We start from the raw sequence: 22,760 nt of genomic DNA, 5'->3' as shown, positions 1-22,760 counted from the left end.
ATTAATAAGCTTCTGTACCCTAAGAGGCATTGAGCTCTATGCAAGTGAAAAGTGACATTTGCCTCTTGTGGATGTTGGGATTCCAATTTCTATTTGTTTGCTTTATGTTAAGTGAACCATCTGCTTCCTTTTGCTCTTTTCTAAGACTCCACAAGCCTCCCATTCGGAAGTGAAAATCACTTTGAGCTGGAATTTTTCAGGTCTTATGTAAATATATAGTAGAGGGAGGACATGGCTCCATCCCTCCTCACTGCTGCCACTTGGATGAAGTGCCTTTTCTTTCCCATCCTCTACAGCAAATTAGGCTCCATGAAACCCAAGAGGAAGGGAACTTCTGATGCTTTCTCCTCCACCTCTTACAAGGATGTACAGTTGATCTGCTCTTCCTGCATACTAAATAGCTGTGGCAAGGACTTTATCTCTCTGACACAAACCCACTTCTATGTGCTCCCTCTGAATTTGCAGATTTCCACCACAGAAGCACTGCCTCAGCAGGGCATTCTCCAGTGTAAACTGTCAGCTGGGGGATAGTCTTGCATAACTCCCTTTTCTGCAACTGATACTGTCCAAATCTGCCCTTGCTAAAAAAAATATAAAACCAAAACCCCAAAAAAACGAAACCAAACCAGCCAACCTCCTGGAAGCTGCAGTGTGATTTGATCAAGAAGGAGAATAACATACATACAGGGACACACATGTAAATTTTCCTTCCTTCTTCCTTCCTGCCATCTGAAGGGTACTACAGGAAATAAGTGCTCAGTGTCAAGATTTAGAAACTGTGCATTAGTGGCATAGCTGAAACACAAATTCTCTGTCCTCTGAATATAAAGGTTTAAAGGTCTCTTCCCCCTCACTTCTGAAAGCCAGACGCAGTGATCCTGCCAGGGAGGTCCATGCCCTCACTGCAATTCAGATTTTTAATTAGTTTCTTCCAAAACGGTTTTACAATTACCTGTAATTTCTCTACCAGTAATTTCCTTCCTTTTTAATCAAAACACAAACTGTTCCTGGTCTGCAACAGCCAGACATTATTTCTGTTAATAAAAATGTGCTCGAGGAGTCTTTCTTTAGGTCAACCCCTTGGTACAAGCAGTGAAAAAGAACCAGAAATTGTATGGAGGCAGATCAGTAACATCTCCTCACAAACATCCATTTCTTTAAAAGTTAACATTTAGGAATTAGATATAAATGGAAGGAAGCACCATAGCAGTGATTTTCAAATGGCAGTGCATGTGCACTTTTATTAATATTCAGATGTATTGCATTAGCGCAGAACCTGTATCTAGTCTCCAACCAGCACTTGTATCAAACTGCTCTATTCAGCTTGCTGCTATGACAACTATCCAGAGGCAAATGTCAGGTCAGCTCTCAGCATATGTGTCTAGGCCATAATTGCTTTGTCAGAAACCTAATAGCCACCTACTCCTACGCCTCTAACAGCTAAAAGCAATATTGTTAAAATTACTAAATGATGCAATATCCTTAACACCCTATTCACTGAAAAATTTAGATTTTCCTCCCTTTTATCCCCCAAAATAAAAATGGGTGAGGAGAATGTGTTTAAAGTGCCTATTTGCAAATTTATGTGCATTTATGTTTCAGTGTAATCCTGGGATCATTTAACTTTCTCTTCCTTGGGGGTTAGATGTTATCTTTCACTCCACCACGATGATTATTGATATTTAATTTGGCTGGTTACAAATCATAGCATGAAAAAAAAATTACAGTCATCATCTTGATGAGAGATTTCCTTAAAAATGCATTCAGAGTTTATCATAAAGAACTGCTTCATAGCATTGGAGTGCATAATACTCTGTGCATAGTGCATAGACTTGTTCTTATGTTTAACACACCAAATCAGTTGTATACTGATGTCTGTGCAGTGAAGGTACGAGGACAACACCTTTCTCAGACTATAAAGTTGTACAACTGCTGTTATCTTCATCTAGTGTCTGGAATGAAAGAAAACTGTAGCCTTTAAACCCACATTTTTCAAAAAATGAAAATGCAGAAAACTGTTTTCTTATCCTGTATAGTCTATAAAATACTGACTGACAAGCACTCTGTGAAGAACCTATTAATTTAAAAAGCACCAGCTCTGACTGAGAAATGCCTATGTTAGGAAAGGAGAAATGTAAGATAATGATAACCTTCATTTTCCTCTGAGCTTAAGTTTTCCTTGGGCCGAATTTGTCATTTGCTGTGTAACTACAAAAGAATCATACACTGCATGTCCGATTACTTGGGACATAAGGCTGCAAAAGTGTACGTAGCTCCCTCCTTTGGCTGACCAAAATATTCTGCACACTATTGCAGCCCTTCCATGACATTACTCACTGAAATGGAGATTGAGTGGCTAAAATGACATGGACAGAAACCAGGAGAGAATCGAATCCACTGTCTTCACAGTCATATCAGACGTGACCCTGTTTTCCTATCTGCAAATATAATAATGTATTCTCAAAGGTCCAGATTCCTAACTGGTACAAATCAACATGGCACAAACAAAGCAACATCAATTTTCTAAATGATCTGGCTAACTATACATGACATGTCCATAAAAAGGTTCATATATTTCTACAGACTATAGTATTCTCTGATTCAGTTCTTTTCCTTATTTACCATATTCATCCTCCCTCCTCACTCCTAAGTGCTGTCATTTTGTCCCGATTGCCAAAACCTACTTACTTCAATTAGAAGAAAAATGCCCATTCATAAATTTTGCAATATGATAGCATGCAAAAAGAATAAATTCTAAACAAAAAAAACAATGACACAACAGGCAACTGTTGCAAAAAAACACCTGTGTCCAAGTAAAGGGAAAGGCAATTTTTTCTTACTATCATTCCTACATTCTTTTCCAAAGAAAGATTTCACCGTTTCAGCCTCTCTAGGAAAAATAAAGAGGCAGGTCCTCTCCCATACTGACATATATAAACTACTATTTCCTCTTACATCTTCCCTTGAAGAATTTCTTTTTGATTTCAGAAAGGACAGTAACAACACTAAGCCACCTCCACTTTCCACAGAGCCCAGCAGTGCTCCAGACTGCTTTATGACGAGGTTGTATAAAAACTACAGCACACACATACCTGTTTGGAAGAAAAAGACACTGACAGTGGTTCAGCTCTTATAAGAAAACTTCCATTTCTGTGATCAACAACAAGGACAACCACATTACTAAGGTCTTTGTAGTGTACAAAGCAGGTATCCCGCCCCTCTGTTCACTGCCCAGGACAGCAATGACAGGATGACTTTTCCCAGATTTTTCTACTTGTTTAACCATTCTTCTTTTGCCCAACCAAGACAAAATTTGGTTTGTAAAGTGAAGGATAGACAAAAGAAGTCATCCTGTTTGCTGTATGAAATAAGTACAAATGAATCCTCTTAATTTGTTTCATGACTCCCTTGTCGATAGTAGATCAGAACCTGTACTTAATGCAACTGCTTCATGAAGGATTATCCCAGGAGAAAATTCAAAGATAACACTTAGAAGCCCAGGAAATCTTAAGGATTCAGATAATGTGACTTCTATCTCTGACCGAAACAAGTCATAGAAGGTTTATCGAATTATTGTTTCTACATTTTACATTAGCTGCGATCAAAATTGTCCTCAGAATTCAAGTCAGTTCCTCTTCAGTATCCAGACTCAGCAGAGGTGATTTGGAGTAAACCACAAAACCTCTGCATTGCCTCTGTACCTACTGCTTGATCTGGGCCAGAAAAGATTAACCAAATCCAGCCCAGTGTCACTAGCATTTCACTGTTCAGCAGTACTAAGAGTAAACCTATGCAATTTCAACACATAAAATCTATAAAATTTGTGCATTGGAATAAATTATTTTTCGTACCAGGCAGAATTAAAAAGTGGAAGTGACAGAACTCTTCAGTTGGGTAATAAGTATCAAATATATAACTTCTCAGCGCTTCAGATTCTGGCCAACCAAACAGTGCTTGATCTCAAGATAATGAAAATGCACTGAAGTTTAAGAGAGCACTTGAGTAACATCTAACACAGTCAGACAGCCAAAGCATTATAGTCCAAGCTACCATGACCTAGTAAACACATTTATATTCCTTATAGAGAAGTCTCACAAACTGACAATGCTTTTATTGTTGCAGTTCCTAAAAACTGTGGTAAGTTACTAGTTTCCTGACAGACAAGATTACACTGATTTCCCCATTAGGAAATAAATTACTGCCATGAAAAAAAACAATGCTGAAAATAAGTAAGTGATGCCAGTAAGACCAGATTTCATTAACTTATTTTAAAAATTGGATTTTTGCAGGCAGAAATGTTCAGCCTTAAGTTAGGAAATACAAAGATCACACAAGTGGAATTTAAGACATGCAGGTTGAAGGATGGCTTTTTCCCATTTCAGACTTAACTTTATCACACAACACTATCCCTAGATCAGGGCTATATTAAGTATTGCAGCTATTAGAAATATTTCTAGAAAGTCATTCATAAGATGCAGTATTCGTGTGTGCACAGACACACACATACTTTGGATAGGTTTCTTCTGAAGAGATAAAAAAATGTATGCACAGGATTATAGGTGTACAAACCCAATCCTTCATGTTTATTACCTCTGGATGAAACAGCTAATACTTATGAGCATGACCAACACTATCTGTTCAAAACAAAAAATGAGCTCTTAGAAGTTTCTGAAGTTTTAACTTTTAAGCCGATTCTTTCTGCTGTGCAATAATTGAGATGGTTTTTCATAAAACCACTGCCAAAATTAACACTGTAGGCAAAAACCTATTTAGTTTGGAATTTCATAATATTTTAACAAAGTACAGACTTCCATTAGGGACATAAGTACAGCATGCTCAGAACTTCCTGCTCAGAGGCGGTGTTGTGCCAGGGAGAGAAGGAAAAATGGAGGAGAGGAAAGAGCATAAACAAGACAAACAAAGGAATTCAGGAAGCTGCTGAAGATTTGTCTTCAGGATTGGGCATAACACTCATTGTGTTTTTAATACATTCCCATTTTATAGGTAATATTCTGAAAAAGGTGGTGGTGGGGATACAAACTACAGAATCACAGAACCACAGAATCAATTAGGTTGGAAAAGACCTCTGAAGTCATTGAGTCCAACCCATGCCTGAACACCACCATGTCAACTGCACCATGGCACTAAGTGCCAGGCAGATCACAGATCACCCTCTGGAGAATAAAAGGCAGAACTTCACCCTACTGCACGCAAGAATAAAGCAGCTTTAATGCAATGCTTTCATTCAGATCTGAAGGGAAGTGCTAAATGAGTGCTCTTTCCAGATTCTTGTAACAATCTACTTTCCAGGACTGTCTAATGCTTGTCCTCAATTAGAAGATGTCTTGATGAAACTTATGAAGTGGTAATCTTCATTATCAAAATCTTATTTTCCCTTTTTCTCCCCTTTCTTCCTCCCAAATTTTCACTGAAGAGTCCTCAAAGCCTGAGTCTACCCATTGGTATAATATCCAAGGAAAACAAGGCACCTTTTTTTTTTTTTTTTTTTTTTGAGAGCTATGGAACAGTAAAACAAGATGCTACACTGAACTTTTCCAACTTTTCTCTGTTAAAGAAAAACATCCAAAGAAATATTTCATTTTAGATATATTTAAGAAAAGTGAAGGAAATGTAATAGTACATTAAAAGAAAAAAAAAAAAAGGAAGAGGAGCAGAATAGAACCCTTTCACCTATAAGTCAAACTCTCTGAATGTGAGGATACAGGTCCACTTCCCACCTCAGCACATGAACTGAGCACACTAGTGCATATTAAATAGAACACGCAGAAATATTCCAGAATGCTTTGCCCTCAGTCTACTTTGCTAATGTCACATACTTGGAATAAATAATTAAATTTCAATGGAATTGGGGCTAGAACCAAGGTTTTCTACCTCTCTAATGACTTAACTATTCCACCCTGCAGGGTCAATTTCTCACTCTAACTTTTATGAAGCTACCTAATACATATTTCCGTAATTTTTTTCCAGCCACAACTATTCAGCACATCTATCTTGAATTCACAAATAGTTTTTCAGGTACCAAAACTACATCAATCCATATAATTTCCTGCTTGCTAAATCAAACAGCTGCTGCTATTTGCAACTGTCTCCACAGTGTTCCCAGAACACACTGCCAAAAAGGGGGAGAGCTGAAAGAAGCAGAACCCAACACCCATTTTTCATAGGTAGCTTTGCTTCTTTAACATCACAGTTGCAATCAAGGTGATCAGCTTGGAGACATTCTGACTACAGATTTTTAATTCCGTAATGAAAAGTAAAGAAATGCTTCTCCCCTCAATGCTGTTTCCAAATCCTTCTGTGATGGGAATACCACATAGGAAAAAAATCCTACTAATAGGCTTTTTGAGTTCTGACTACAGTTTAAATATTGGTTTTTGTTTCAACAGCTCTCTGGCTCCCTGAAGACTATTATGGGATTCTCATTTAAATCACTTGAAAACTCTGCTTCACCCTGACTGGACTAAAGAATTAAGCCATTAGTTTTGTGCAATGAAAGCCACTGATGTTCACATGAGTCATTTCTAGTTCTCCTTGGGGTAAGAGCACACTGACTTTGACTTTGTAGCTTTTTTTTTCTTATTACTGAAAAATCAGAGAGTAAATGAGAGAATATAATACCTGCACAATCTGAATGAGCACTGCTTCTAAACTAAGCTATACTTAATATTTCAGTGTGTTGACGTCCCATATGATTTGTAAATCTTAAGGTAAATGTAGCACAGTAATGAAAATACTAGGAAAAAACATAACAGCAAAAAGAATTAGCAATATACACTTTCAGATCCTAAACTATCAATATTATAAGGGTAGGAGTAGGAATCTTTTATACAGTTAGGGCATGACCTAAAAAAACTTAATGGACCATGTATAAAATAAAAATATTCCTTTAAAAATGTTCCGTTACACAAAAAAAGTTCATCTACCATGACAGAAGCATGTTTTGGAACAACTGGTATACTACTAAGATTTTACTTTGTTACAATCATGTAGAGAAATAAAGCATGATAGTTTTCTCAATAAGAATGTTAGACATTCACTTTATCTGTGGAGCAAGTAAATAATCAAAGTCTGGAATGAGTTACCAGTTGGGTTTTAAAAAACTGAAAGAAAATATGTAATTTTAAGAAAATTAAAAGTAATAAAATCCTAACATGCACTATAAGAAGTGAATAATCACTGAAAAAATATATATGAGCCTTGAAAATTCATAAGTTAATTGACAGCATTCTGTTATATATCACAATAATTTTTCTGTTTTGGGCAAATGGATGTTTTCAGAAACTTACAATTTTTCACCTTATATTTACAAATGCATACACATTTTGAAAGAGAATATGTGCACAGATAAATACACTGAGTCATGGACACATGCACTGCTTCTGTTATTTATGTAAATTATATATACTCTGTGTTCTGTTCCTTTTAATTCTACACATTATGCTCTGAAAATCTACAACCATTAAAAAGTAAATACATAGCTTTATCCAGCTGGACATTACAAATACATTAATACACCCTCTTACAGCTTACGTAAATACAGACAAAGACATGCTTGTGTATTCCTTTAAAAAACTCCAGCTTTTGTATTTTAATTATTCTTGCTAGCAAGAAACATATGAGGGATTGCACCACGCTTCTGCATGGCATCCTATGTAAATGAGTCCAGTGCATTTATAAATATGGATGTGGTAGACCCCCAAACAACACAGTACCTGCTGTCTATCCAACCGCATCCTTTTTGCAGCATTTCTGCTTTCACTCTCACAGGCGGAAGCCAGGATACTCTCTGCAACTGCTGAAGTAAGGTGTGAGGGAATAGGTCGTGACTATGAGAGAAAAAAAGAAACACAGAGATTATTTCTAGCATAATCCACGATATCCTTTTTTCAAAGCACACCATACCATCACCTAGGCAGGAAAGTCCGCTCATTGAAATGCAGTTTATACCAACAAAACAGGGAAATGGAACTTGCAAAGATGAAAAATGAAACTAGTTAGATGTTAAAGCTGCAGCTGATCCACAGATCCACGAGAAGCCCTTTCCCCCCACAGCTCTATTGTCCAGTGTGTTTAGTCTGGCTCATTAAGCTGTACTTTGAACAGACAGTGGCATATTCTCTGCGTTCCAGCAGCACCCTGGCCGTCTGATTCTTGTTAAGAAAACTGAAAGGCTTTTTATCCTGTACAGCATGTGACAGAGATGAGTAGTGGTTTTTTATAGTCATAAAAAAAACAAAACAAAAAAACCCAAGTGATAGGGTTGAAACATCACTCAAAACCTAACAGATTGTCAGAACATTTCAGAGCAGCCTCAATCTGTAGTACATGAATATTTGCATTCCTTGCTGCAACATGACTGATGTGATTAAAACGACTTTAAAAAAAATCTGTTTTTCTTTTGATAATGCCAGCCTTCTAACACTCCAGATATTTTGTGGTTCAACTAGATATAATTAATTTTTCCAGTTCAAAACTTCTCATCACTAATTTCACAGAATTTACACATTTTAGGTTAAAGGTGCAGTGAATACCCAAAAAAACAAGGGAATGCTAAATCTTTTTAGCTTCATTGTTGATTATGAATTTCAACATTTCATTAGGAAGAATATTTAAACACTTTTTTCCCCTGATTACATGCAAAACAATCTTTCTGAAAGATTAGGCTCACAATAAAAATAATCTTCATTAATATACCAAGATATATTAGAAATACCATGAAAATAAAGAAAGGGAGGATAATAACAGAGACAGTGATATACATATAAGCCTGTTACAGAGACTGCAATTTATTGAACTCAGTTCTGAACTTCCATAAATTTTCAAAGCTTAACTGAACTCAAAAGTACTATGTAAATTTTTACCTACTGAGGAAGTGGCCACATGTGAGGGGGGGGTTGGGTGTGGTTTTGTTTGCTTTTCTTTTTCTTTTTGTTTTGGAAGAGTTTTACTTACTTACTTACTTACTTTACTTACTCCCAAAAACATAGTTATGATCCTGCTATGGAATGTCACTTAATTTTGGAAGCAAATTTTGAATCTATTCCCATTCAGTTCTCAGTCTGTTAGAACAGATTAATTATATTGGCTCAACTGATTTTATGGTTTTCATAACATTCCAGAAACATAGGAGCCAACCATTGTTAATATTACATTTTTACCTTTAAAAATTAAAATCCATTTATTGACTTTGGATGTGCTCTGCCCAATGCCAGCTTTTGATCTGACATTATACTATCTCTAACTCATGGGACCACAGTCTGTCTGGGACCAGAAGCTGAACCAGCTTTTAGAAATAGACAGAGATTTATGGGTCTTCCTCACTAGTGCAATATTAATTCTCCCCACTCATACAAGAACAAGCTCTCTGGCACCAGCATTAACAGCTGTGTCAGAAAGACAACCAGAGGTTGCAATGCTGCAATAAACTATCCTTGGATTGATTTGACAACAAACTACTCTTTCCAATTTTGAAAATAAATCAGTCTAGGAGATGAGGGACACTGATGTAAACCCTGGTGTCATCACAGAAGTTAACATTACACATAGCACAAGCAGACACCTTCCTCAGAGCTCCAGAGGAGGGAGTAAGTCTTTGTGGAAGGTTCTCACTTATAAAGCAGTATATTTATTATTCTGCATCCCTAGAATGGTGATGTTACTCTGAATTTGTTACTGCATCACACTAGATCCTTCTCTGTATTTGGTGGCCAAGTGACACTGCACATGCCACTGGTTTATGCATGTTCAAGGTACACTATGTTGGCAGCATGGAAGTCTCAGTGTGGTCCTGTAAGAGTGGCCACACAATGACATTCTCGAAAAATGGTGAGCAAACACCTGGTTAATTCCTGCAGCTCAGGTCTTTAACTAAACCTATAACTATCCATATGCATCAATGAATTTTTAGAAGGTGACATATGAGCCAAAAAAATTAATGTTCTGACCAAAAAGTAGAATGACTATTAATTCCCCCATCTTGTTTTTTTATAGGAGAGAATAGGTTTATTGAATTGTTTTATAAAACAAAAAATAAAGAGAACCCATAAAAATAAGCCGTATCTTTTCTCTGAAAAGCAGTGCAGTGCTTATGTGCTCACTGTTGAAATGTTGCACTCAAGTGAGCACCTGCAAAAAAAAGGAAATCTCCAGTTAATGGAGTATCTTCCTCTTGAAATACATGTTAACCCATAATTTCTCTCAGTCATCACTTCAGTTGGCTATTGATATGTTCATGTCAAGAACTATCTGGAGTGAACCTTAGGGATAATGTAATGAATGCATGGCTGAGTCACCTGGGGAGTAAAGTACTATAACAAAGTCCAGGAGAAAAATCATCTGATTAAGGTTCGGGCTCTATCAACAGAGCACTAGTTTGGCATTGACTGGGAGGATGAACATAGCCCTCTCTCACTAGGAGTAGAGCTGTTAAGAAGAAGATTTTCTGTTCCATGAAATTCCATATCTGTAAAATGTCAAAAAGGTCAATTTTGAAAAGCATTGCCTAATAGGAAAAATTGCTTTGAAATAACCACTTCTAAAAAATGTTTTTTAATATACAAAATAATATTTCCATCTTCCAAGTTCAGAGGTCCATTTAGATTCATCTTAACTTCCTCTTCTTCTACACTTCTGATTATCCATGAGCTCTGTCATGACTACAGCTATAAAACCACTTCTGTAAGAAGCTCAATCATCACAGTCCTTGTTGGGTTCTGAACATCTCTCAACTCCCGATCTGGGGGTGAGACGCAAAGGCCTTGGAAAACATGGCAAAAGCAACATCACTAAGTTTTGCAGAAGGGAGCCTGCAGATCTCAGGCTGCCCTCTGCAGAGCTGAGAGCTGAGCTGAGTGCTGGTTCCTGTATGCTTGAGACTACAGCAATAAATGGGGGAGCCAAGGAGAACTTTTTCCAAGGGCTCCCAGAGTCCCCACACAATCCCTGGATCCACAGCCTATGCACTGAACTAGCAGGAAACCAGGTTTCATTTTATGGGAATATGTCAAAACATAAAACCCTTGAAAAATTAACATTTCTGAAAATGAGGAGGAAGGGGGGGGTAGGGGGAGCTGGGCTGCACGGCAGCATTATCAAAAAATTCTCCATCAGCTTCAACTGGCATAATGCACATAGTGCTGCTTGATACACACCATGCCCAGCCCTGGTCTGGTATTTCTTTCACTTACAGTGATGTAAAGCAGGAAATAAGTATATTGGAACTACCCATGTGTAAAACCACAGAAAAGAATCAAGACTCTAAACTGAGTCTACCAAAACAAGCAATTCACAAAGTTAGAAGGCAGGATAACATTTTTGTCATTTGGAAATCAATGCCAGATAGAAAAGACGCATGTGAAACCTTTATAGAAACTCTGAGGTGAACAGACAAATAAAACTTAAAAGGAATCTGGTGAACAGCATAATACAGACCATCTGAGAAGACTATATGCCTCTGTCCATCACACAAGAGCAACATACAGAATTCCTTTGTATTTTCCTGGAAACATGATACTGCTTGTGACTGCACTAACACAGAAGTCACATTTTGAACACACATCCATTTTGGGCTTTTTACATCTTTTCAGCTGACACACAACTAACGCTGAGCCCCTAAGATGTAAGAAAAACCTGCTAAGTTGTATATGCATGCAAATGCCTCTGCTTATATTAACTTTTGGAGTGACTGACATTCAGGAATTGGTTGGAATTTCCTTAGTAGCCCCTGGGATATGACCAACCACCATCAATCCTCTCGTATTTGAAACTGTATTTCAAGGTAATTTAACACTGATTTTTAAGACCACCACAGAGCCTATAGATGACAACGATGAAAAAGAAAACAACATGCACACTTAACCAACCTATTGGACAGGCACTTTTGCATGGTTTTATGAGAAATAACTTTTCTGTGCAAATTGATATGAAGACTTTACACTCTCATCTCCTTTCCCCTTTCTGAAGAGTGTACAAATCATTGACAGGCATACTTTTGCAGGCTGCTTAATGAAAAACCAATTAGATGATACTTCTTTCTAGTCTAATAACTGTTGATCTGCTTTAAAATATGTTAAACCTAATAAAGACCCTTCCACAGCTTTGATGGTCTTTAGATCTGGCTCTCAACAATCAAAACATCTTACAAAAAAACTTTCTGGAGTTACAAAGCAGTCCTGCAAGGCTGTTGATTTTTTTAGTAGTTCAAATCAGAAACCCTTGGTCCAGATCCTCTAGAAATTAGCTCCATTAGTATAATCTCTGACTCCTTAACAAAGAAGAGCCTAGTGTGTTCAATCTTTTGTAAAACACTCATTTTCAGTACACCCACTATATATTACAGCATCATAAACTCTTCTGTTTAAAGGGAGGTGCATTTGCAGTATCCCATTTTGGCACATTTACACATTTCTTTTATTTCCATAAGAAATCTAAAAAATCTGCTATGTTCTAATTTCATATGTACCTTTTTGGTATAAATCTACCAATTAGTGATGTAATAGATGGATTATATTTCAGTGTAAACCACTAGGAGTAGGATATTCACCAAAAAGATTTTTGCAATTTACTGCATATGGTCCCCTGTGGTTAGAGATCTATTGTCTCTAAAGTTACTACCTTAGCATTTTTATGCGAATTAGTATAAATAAACGCCAAAGTTGTCACACAGAAGTTTGGTCTACACACTCTTACACATACTCTTACACATGTTGCACCAGTCCGATTCAGTTCTGAAAAAATACAACTATGTGTTAGGTCAGATAATGGGCACATATGTATGCCTGCTAAAATGCCAATCATTAAAAGCTGACATTCATAAACACTACCTTGTAGTTTAGGCCAATTAACACTGAAAATTGTATCTTTCAGTATAACACAGTTGCAAGCACATAAACATACAAGTTACTTAATTTTTCTCACAGAGACCCTGATATAAATCATAGAATCACAGAATCATTTAGGTTGGAAAAGACCTGTGAGATCACGAAGTCCAACTGTTAACCCAGCACTGCCAAGTCCACCACTAAACCAGGTCCCCAAGTGCCATGTCCACACTTCTCCTAAATACCTCCAGGGATCGTGACTCCTCCTCTTCCCTGGGCAGTCTGTCCCAGTGCTTGACATTTTGGTGAAGAAATGTTTCCTAATAGCCAATCTAAGCCTACCCTCAGAAAAGTTGAGGCCATTTCCTCTTTTCCTTTGGCTTGCTACTTGGGAGAAGATGTACGAATTCTAATGTAAATGTGTGAAGGACAAAGTATTTTAACTATTACTCACACATGAAAAAAATTAGTTTCAAATTTTCCAAAGTGATTTCGCATCCAGAAGTGAAGATGAAAGCCTAAGATGCCTCACTGACAGTAACCAAGTTTTTCCAGAGGAACCCCAAAGCACTTCTTTGCATGTTGGGCTCCCAACAGCTAGATAGTCCTAAGTGCTCTCCAGCATATCAGCTTTTTCCTCAGTATTGCAAGACCAGTTCATGTCCAAAATAAAATATTGCATATATGCCACAACTCTTTCATAATAAATTATTAAGATCTAACATAATGAGTTAAAATCCCCAACATGTTTGTAACAGTATTGCAATATCTAAATATCATTTTTCCATAGAAAATGTACAAAATACTTTACAAAACAGGGAACACATTACCTGAATTTTTACTCAGCACAGTGCAGTGAAATGCATGATAGAACTGTCCTACACAGCACAGTTACAAAGGACGCAAAAATCTTTCTACAGAGTATTTTTAAATTTAAAGACTGAATGAAGTACAGTACTGCATTATGCTGGATGTACTTTTATAAAGATTTCAAACTGGAAGAGGGTAGATTTAGATTAGGTATTAGAAAGAATTCTTTACTGTGAAGGTGGTGAGGCACTGGAACAGGTTGCTCAGAGAAGTTGTGAGTGCCCAGTCCCCAGAAGTGCTCAAGGCTGGATTAGATGGGGCTTTGAGCAACCTGGTCTAGTGGAAGGTGTCCTTGGCCACACCAGAGGGAACTAGATTAACTTTAAGGTCTTTTCCAACCCAAACCATTTTTTAAATCTATGATTCTATGAATTGTTAGTACAGAGTAGTGACATATGATCAACAGCATTTTAATACTTATAGCACTGCATTTCAATCTGAGTTCTGATATATTTTGCTCAGTCATACAGTCTTGTGAAAAATACTCAATTGCAACACCTACTAAAGGGTTCAATGAAGTAACTAGGAAAATTTTCTTAAATGGCAGAAAAAGCTTTTTGAAACTTTTGGTGATGTTCATATCACTTTTTAAAGTTTTCATCTTTGAAATACATTTAATTGAAACATTGCACCTTGATTATGACAGCACATTATATATATATCCATATATATCTTAACATATCTATATTCCTGTCTAAATGTTAAGCAAATTACACTTTCCAATCAACCTTTTTGCTTCTGCTGCTGCTGCTGCTATGCCTACATATGGGATGATGTCCTGCTCTGCTTATTCCACTAGTGGGGCTAGTGGAAATTTTAAATTACTTATGTGATGTCAGACATGTAATGTCAGATATCCATCTGACTTCATCCACCTAAACCTCAAGTATTCTGTCTAATTTCTCTAACAAACTTAGGTAAGATTACCTCTATCCCAAATATATCTGGTATTTCAGAGTGGCAGAGAACTCCATGAATCATCATGCTGACCCAACTCCTTGAGAGTCAGGTGAGGATTGTATGGGACACTCTGATAGCCGTTTACTAGGAAGAATACAGATGACTAGAGAAAACTGGTTCTGATTTAACATTATTTCCTGTTTCCCCTAAATTAATACACTGAACTGTCTCCCTATCCTTAAACTATTGGTACAAACCAATTAATCAAGTAACATTGCAGCAAAGGTATCAATCTAAGTCAGAATCAGAGCATAAGAAAACTTAAAATATTTACTACCTTTTTTCTTCTGATTTCAAAGAAAGAAGTGGGGGTTTTTCTATATCAGAACTTATTGCCATTTTGGAGGGGACTATTTTTCTTCTAAATCAGTAAAAAATTGAAACACATGTCAAAATCGCATTCCTACCTTTACCTCTCTCACAGAATGTAGCAGATTAAGTGCTTATCAGCACTTAGGTACTTATAATCTTTCTAGGTTTAATTCTTTTTACAAATATCATACCTTTTTCAAAGCTAACTTCTTCACATTTTCCAAAGTTAATTGAAAAAAAGTAACTTCTGCTGCTGCACACTTTACCAAAATTGAGAGCAAAAGGCATCTGAGACAGATTTAACAGGCAGTTCTTAAAAACCACATGACTATTCACCTTACTGTTCTATGGTGAAAAAAAACCCCGTATGTAAGAGCCTTAGGGAAACAGTTTCTAGCATATTTTTTTAAGAATACATGAGATCTAATGGTAAAAGTCAACATTTGTCTGAGAAGAGGTTGTTTGCCCTTTTCAACCAGGTTGCCCACCAGGCTTAAGTAAGCTAACCACTGTCAAACTAGGCTGAGCTGCTTATAAAGGAAAGCAGCCAATCGACAGAGTTTAGGATGTAGTGCAGAGTAGTAACTCTATTATTATTTGTAGATCTTCATGTAACTGTTCTTGTGATAATTTTCTTAATGCTTCCTAGCTTGTTAATCAATTAGATATGCATCCCTGGATGCACAGACCCTCATCTTCCTGAAAACGCTTATAACCTTTCCAGACATAAAATGCCTGGAGGACTGAAAGCCCATGTGACTGCACGAGCAGCTGGACTTTTCAGCACTAAATTAAGTAAATAACAAAAGCTTCCGATCTCTAAACCTAAAAATTAAAAACAGAACCTAGATACTTATTCTGAGTAATCTTAATGAGGCAGATTTCAGAAAACATAACCCTCTTCTGGAAACCAGTCCCCACTGAAGTTGCCCGATCACAATATAGAAGCGTGACAAGCACTAGACGCTCAAAACACCTTGATCAACATGAGCACAATTGCAAACACCTTGTTAAAATACCTCTTACAGCCAACTGGCATAACCAAATGACAGTAGCCATGAAAGATACAGAGCTTAGTTACTTATTATTGGGGCTGGCGATAGGACAGAAGGAGCTGGGATGAACAATACAGGGATCTAAATGAGGAACTGTCTTCAGGCATAGTATGACTCTTCTCTGACACATCCAAACTTCCCTTTGGACAAGGAAAAGCATTTATGACTAGCTTTTTTTCTCCAATACAGAAGAATGCTTTGCTCTTTGATACTATCGCTTTGTATTACCGTAGTATCTAGGAAGGAGGGTCTCCTTTGACCAAGCAAAACAAAGAATCTCTTCGTGAATGAGAGTTTAAAATCTTGCTCTTGCATTGACATGCTCACAGAAAAAATTGGCATAATTATGGAAAAAGATACTGTAAGTTGCAGTTTCAAACAGAATGAAATGAGACTGATCATAGGAGATCCTGAAGATGGGAGGAAGTAGATGTAAGAAAATGTAACTATTAAGTCAATCCAACGTCATTTGATTATTTCTAGTATCCCAATTTTTTCTGGACTATCATTAAATAAACACACAACACATATCCTCAGCAGCTGTCTATCTTTTTTAATTGCCAGTTCTCTATTGATAGAGAAGCTGAGACAAGTCTAAACAGAAGATTTAAAAAACATTAGTGAAGCAGGTCAACTGACCATTTCAGGGAGAAAATTCCTATTCCTCTTGCATAGCCCATATAGGTCACAAAACATCAGATTATATATAGGCGTTCTCACTGACATCACTCCTTTAAAAAGAGGCAATAATTTTTTTTCTTTTGTTTATAGGCTAATGAAATGAAAAAAAGAAAGAATTTCTTTAAGAACATCAAGAACTTTAAGATGTTCACAAAGCTCAGTGCACAACATAGAAATCCCACCCAAAAGCCAGTGATTTCAGTACTTGACAAACTTCCTTCCCAACGAAAGATTCTAAGCAAGATCACAGAATTTAATAGGAGAACGTTCTCAACAGTCCATTAGCAAGGAACAACAGGAGGAGAAAAACAATCTCACAATTTATGAGAAAAATTAAGGATTTACTTGTGAGGGATATACTTGTGTCAGAATGAAAATGGCACAATTACAAGCTGAACAGTCAAATGGACAAAGCATTTCCGACACTGAAAAGGAACTTCTCAAAGGTATATTTGTAAAAAGAAGCTATGCCAGTTGCATGAGAGTCCACAGACAACTATCTGTCATAAGTAAAAAGTAGAATAACTACAAGCAATCTCTCAAAAATATTAACACTAAAATCACATTCATTAACGATATGAACTATGAACACATGAGACTGGGTCTTTTCCATTGCCTCAAAGCTAGAACTGGCCTGTTATGCAGCAGAAACTGTCATTTGGATTACAGATGGCAAATAATTGACAGAAGTAGGCTTCAGGCATGCTTTTTCATCTTTACCATTCAGTTTTACACTAATTTAACTTAGTGTTTACATTTTCACTTTGCTTTGCAGTACAGTGCTGTAGATAGCTGCACTGTTCCACATACAGTCTGAACTCTTATATGCCATAAAAGAGAATAGTATCTTTTTCTCTGTCAACTAGATGCTCAAAATGAAGTATTTTGAACCTGAACAAAATTAGAAACTTATATTTAACATGTCTATAGCATAAGGCCTCTCCTGTGGAAATTGTCTGACATCCTATTTAATACAACAATGGCACTGGTATTGCTGCTGACCAGAACATTATCCTGGTTTGCTGTATTTGAGGTGAGCCCCTTATTCAAATCAACAGCAGTGTTGCCCTTCATGATTGTTTTGAAGAAATGTTATTATCCAGACAAAATGATTCTTCTCTGTTCTCGAAATGGTAAGTACATTTAAAACAATCAGGCTGTCAAATGCCTCTGTCCATGGTAGCATTTTTAAAAACTGCTTATGATCAAGAGATGATGATACAGTAATTTAGAAATCAGAAAATAATTTTAAAAAACAAAGGAATACATATTAGGTATCAGAATTATTCAAGAAATAAACATAAAATGCTACTTTTTCTCTTAGGAAGTTACTGGGAGCTCCTCCAGAAACTTTGGATAGTCTTTGGCTTGTGTTTCTACCTGCAAACAGGGACACAGGACAGATATCCCCTCAGGCCTAAGAGGGCTTCAGTCTTTGGCATGAGTTTCAGTGCCTTGTCACTTCCATTCATGGGCAAAAAAGTCAGTGTTTTAGAGGGTAATTTGTTCTTTTGAAAAAGAAATAAATCCCATCATAAACTGTCATGAAACATTATAAAACCAGGAAATATTTCTGAACTATAAAGATTGCCTATTTCGATCATATTCCTGGTAATCTCTACTCCTTTTCCCCTCCTAGGATTAAATTTGATCCCACAACCTTTATTCACATGAAAGTAACATTTGCAAATGTGCACTGAAATCAAGCCAACCCAGCTCTTATGGGTCAGACTGTAGCCCCTTGTTCATATTGCAAAGCAGTTGTACAAGTCTTTCATATGACAAAAAATGAGCCAGTTTACATAACTGCTCATCAGCGTGAATAATGACAGTAATAAGGCCATAAACTGGAACAGCAAAGAGACTTGCTAGCATTGGCTAATTTTGTAAGTATTTTCAACCGAAAGTACACCAAAGTAAAAATATTTGGCATTGTGAAAGCTGAACTTGATGTTGCTGAATGATTATCAGCCAGAGTGACTAGATGCAATTTGATAATATTTAGTGAATTGTAGAAAATATTTGCTTTCTATTTTTCTTTCTTTTATTTTGACAGGATAAACAATCAGACATGTACACCAGCAGTCAATCTTTGGCACTTTTATCTGTACAGATGTCCTTTATTCTACCTGTCTTTCTTCATACGAGCTTCTATTGTTCAGAAAAAGTGTTAAACCAGTGTTCCAAATAATAAAATCATGCAGTTGATTAGAATCACAAACACATACAAAAATTTAGTTTCTGTCTTTGCTTTTTGTGTTATTATACAGTGGTCTTACCCTACAAACAAGCCTGTTCTTAAAACTGTCAGCTAACATCTTAAACACTATGTGGTACTCATAAGTATTCTGCAAAAACTGCAGGAAAGAGAAAGACAGAGGAAAAGAGAGAAACAGTGAAATTCAATCATCTCCAGTAATTTTTTAATGTAGTCAATGGGTTTTCAGATGATTCATTAAAAAAAATATACGTTTAATCACTAAATGATATCTATTTGTAATGATGAGGTGATTTTGTTGTCATCTAAAGGCCAGAGAGATAGCTAAGACACATTAAACACAACGCGTGTAGCTACCTAGTTTCTTCTGACTTTTCTCCATTTTGGAAATACAAAAGTTTTTTAGAGGTAAGGAAGCTGCTGATGGCTGAGAAGACATTATTTACCCATTTTTGTGCTACTGAGTAATATTAAAATATCAATGTCTGAAAGCACTGACAGTTGTATACCAACATAATTTTCATGAGTTTTGGTTCAGTTATAACTACTAAATCATTGGGATGCTCAAATTGTAAGTTTGATGTCTCTGTTTTACAACCATTAAATATGTTTTTCGCACCCATATGTCAATTGAAAGGTTTCAAAGGAGTAACTTTTCTTGATGAGTAATAGGCTAAGGTGTACAAGAAAAACCCAAAGCCAAACCCATTGCCGCTATGATGTTACTACACTGGGCATTTTCTTGGGTATAGCTTTTCACTAGCAGGATCAATTTTTACAAAAATCACTAAAATCCAGTTAGCAGAGGCATTTTAAAGAAAAATACAACTTACTGCAAGACCTCTCCAGGCAAAAATCTGTAACTATAACTTGAAGTAGGAAAAAAGTCACTGTGTTTCAGTCACTATGTCACTCAGTTTCCCTCGTTATGCCTTGCTTCGTTCTTTTTTTCCTGTAGATCCACGCTAGTTCATTTTGTGAATGCTAGCATTTTAAAGCACTTTTAAACCAAAGGGAATAAATTCAGGAAGAATGAAGGAGGGAAAAAGAAACCTCTGACCTGGTATTATTAAAAAAAAAAATAAACGAACAACAAAAAAGAAAAGACGCTAAGATGAAAACAAAATAGTGCCATGGATTTACATATGGGGTTTTGATGGAAACTAGGGCTGGGTTTTAAGTCAAAACTCACCATCTCAAAACCACTTCTTTTCATCCGCCTGCAGGACTTGAGGTAAGTACGTATGCGTTTTCTGGCACGCTCTTGATACTCAGGGAATTGTCGCCTGCATGAGTCAATGATAGCCTGGATCTTTTCTTTGGGCTGCTTAGAGATTGGGACCATTCGGTCCAAGTTTTCATCTACAAACAGCCTGACAAACATCTGTTGGCAAGAGGGAGACAGAGGAGATGGGTTTGGAGGGTGGCTCTCTTCTCTTCCTAGCTTCCTGGCTTGATTACTGATAGGAAGACATTTTTTTTTTCTATCCACTGAAGAGCTTTGTAATGGGAAGCCAGAAATATTAAGCAAACAGTTCTTTAAAAATTTATTTGGGGGTGGGGGGAAGGGGCTGATTAAAAGGAAAAAAAAGACAAGAAAAGAATAGTCTATAGGACACAGAACTTGTGAGATAAACCAGAACAGATTGTGAAAATAGGCACTACTTAAGTTTCATTATTAACAATAAGCTGTGATTGCTAATCATTTTATTGAACAGACACACATTTTTTCTTTGTTTGAACAATTGCTTGTGTTTTCATGCATAATTATACACATCGGGAAAGCAATAGAGAACAGCTGACCACCGGAATGGTCTTCTGATAAACTAGCTACAGCCTCTTTCCATTCAGTGGGTGAACATGCACACACACACATCCACACACATGGCCACACATGCACAGATACAGAAAAAAAGATTTGTTTTCCTCACTGGTAAAGATGGCACTCTGACTTAAATTCTAAGTCAAACGCAATAAATCTGTCCTCTGTTAGCAAGAGTTTAATGTGCATTAAAATAATAATTGAAATAAATCCTGCGAATTAAATTAATTTGCCTTTAATGCTGTCAAACTTACCCATAAACAACAATGTAAAAGGAATGGAAGAAGTAAACAAGATGAGTGCAAGAGGGCTTACATTAAAAGCTTTCAGTCGCTCAGCTTCTACCCCATCTGATTCATTGACCTTCTCGGGATCTTCTTGCTCATCGTGGTCATCCTCATCCTCATCTCCTCGATTCAGAGACAGATCTTCAGCACCTCTGCCTACACTCTCATTCTTGCCAGAGTCATAGCTTGAATAGCTATGTGCAGGGGACTGAAAACAGAGAAAAAGAATATGCTTGTGAAAATTCACCACAAAAATAAAGTCTACTGTTCAAAAATGCTTCATAAATATTTAAAGATTCCATGAATCATTTTTATTATTTGTTCAACATAAAGTGCTCCTAGTCCTTCTAAAAGTAAACAGTTTAAATTATATCAATTTCAGTGCTTTAAAAAATGTGACCTATTGCAAATTCAATAAATCTATTAACAAATTAATTACCTACAATCATTACGGTTAACAAGAAATCTTTGTCATACAGCCTTGTTTAAGTACTATCTATAGAAGTTTCTTACAAATACTAATTTCTTTGTATTAGTCAAGATCAACTACCCAACTGAGGGGTAGCTGATTTGAACAAAACTCTAAAGAATTAAAAATTACACATTTTAAGGCAAAGGGGATTCAAGTAGGAAACATTGATATTTATCTGATGAACATGAAATATTATCAAAAGCTGAAAGAAGTTATTCAAAACATGGAGGTGATTATGTTTTAGTTTCACCTGCACAACCCAAGAATGAATTAGAGAGGTGTAGCTTTGTTAAAATTTTGAATGCTCTTCTGAGAATCATGTAGTAAACCCACTTTCACTTTGAAATCAGCATTCACAACTTTCCCCCAAGCAGAAGTTCAATTTGTTAGATAAAACAGATGACCATCTCATTTAAGTGTATCCAATGGTAGGACCAGAAAGTTTCCAATTACCAAAAGTCAATACAGTGCATTTTCCCTTGCAAAATCAAGTTCTCAGTTACCTGTTTCCAATGCAGACACTTCGAACTGCAGACCATAAAAAGGCATCAGTAATAAAAAGCCTTCTATAACTTAAAATTCTACAGCTTAACATTTCAATGTCAAAGCTTTCCCCCAACCACACAAAAACATCAGAGACTGCCTTCACCAGAGCTATCAGATTCACATTTAGGTAATTCAGAGCACAACTTTAATTCTATATTTTAATATTTTTTGTAATATTTTGATCTTTTTCTCTCTTGCTTCAAAGCATACTGTAGTCTCAATCAGGTGCTACACAATGAACTTCATACACGTACATTTAAGGGTGCCTCCCCCCTTAGTGTCACCAAAAGTCAGGAGCTTGCCTCAATCAAAAATACATTTCAAATAATTAAAATTGCATGCCTTGAGCTACATTCTGAGCTTCCTAAAATTGTCTTCATTTCAGGGTATTTTTGCCAACCACAGAACTTAAGGGCAGTGGGGTAGAAGGGAAAGACCAACAAAAACATTCATCTTTAAGGTATATTTCTTGTTTATAGTCTTATTTCAACTTCTTTTTTTTCCCTTTCCTATTTTCATTTCCGTCTTATGTTGGTTCTCTGTACACCACCACTTCTGGAGTCACTTGCCTTGCCTTAACAGTACTCTTACTCCAAGCCTTCTTTTTTTATCTATCTTACCCAGACTATATTCTCACAGTACAAATCCTCTGGAGTTCCACTTTTTAATCCCTAATACTCCTAATATCAGATCTTGCA

At 36.5% G+C, this 22,760-nt stretch overlaps 1 protein-coding gene across 4 annotated transcripts in view; it reads right to left on the bottom strand.

Moving 5' to 3' along the window:
* Positions 1-22,760, bottom strand: part of NOL4 (nucleolar protein 4) — a 191,096-nt gene that overhangs the window by 26,738 nt on the left and 141,598 nt on the right. For 3 of the 4 annotated variants that reach the window (XM_050340809.1, XM_050340817.1, XM_050340833.1), the window contains exons 7-9: positions 21,073-21,252; positions 20,128-20,319; positions 7,734-7,847 (exon numbers count right to left, since the gene is read on the bottom strand). In XM_050340809.1, coding sequence (XP_050196766.1) covers positions 7,734-7,847; positions 20,128-20,319; positions 21,073-21,252 — 486 coding nt within the window. The remainder of the gene's footprint in view (positions 1-7,733; positions 7,848-20,127; positions 20,320-21,072; positions 21,253-22,760) is intronic. The other variant, XM_050340825.1, reaches the window with a different exon arrangement.

This window comes from Myiozetetes cayanensis, unplaced genomic scaffold (assembly GCF_022539395.1).
Source record: "Myiozetetes cayanensis isolate MyiCay16 unplaced genomic scaffold, myiCay2020 scf1, whole genome shotgun sequence".
Classification (NCBI taxonomy): Eukaryota; Metazoa; Chordata; class Aves; order Passeriformes; family Tyrannidae; genus Myiozetetes; species Myiozetetes cayanensis.
The sequence above is the reverse complement of the archived record's forward strand: the minus strand, read 5'-3'. Positions and strand labels throughout refer to the sequence as shown.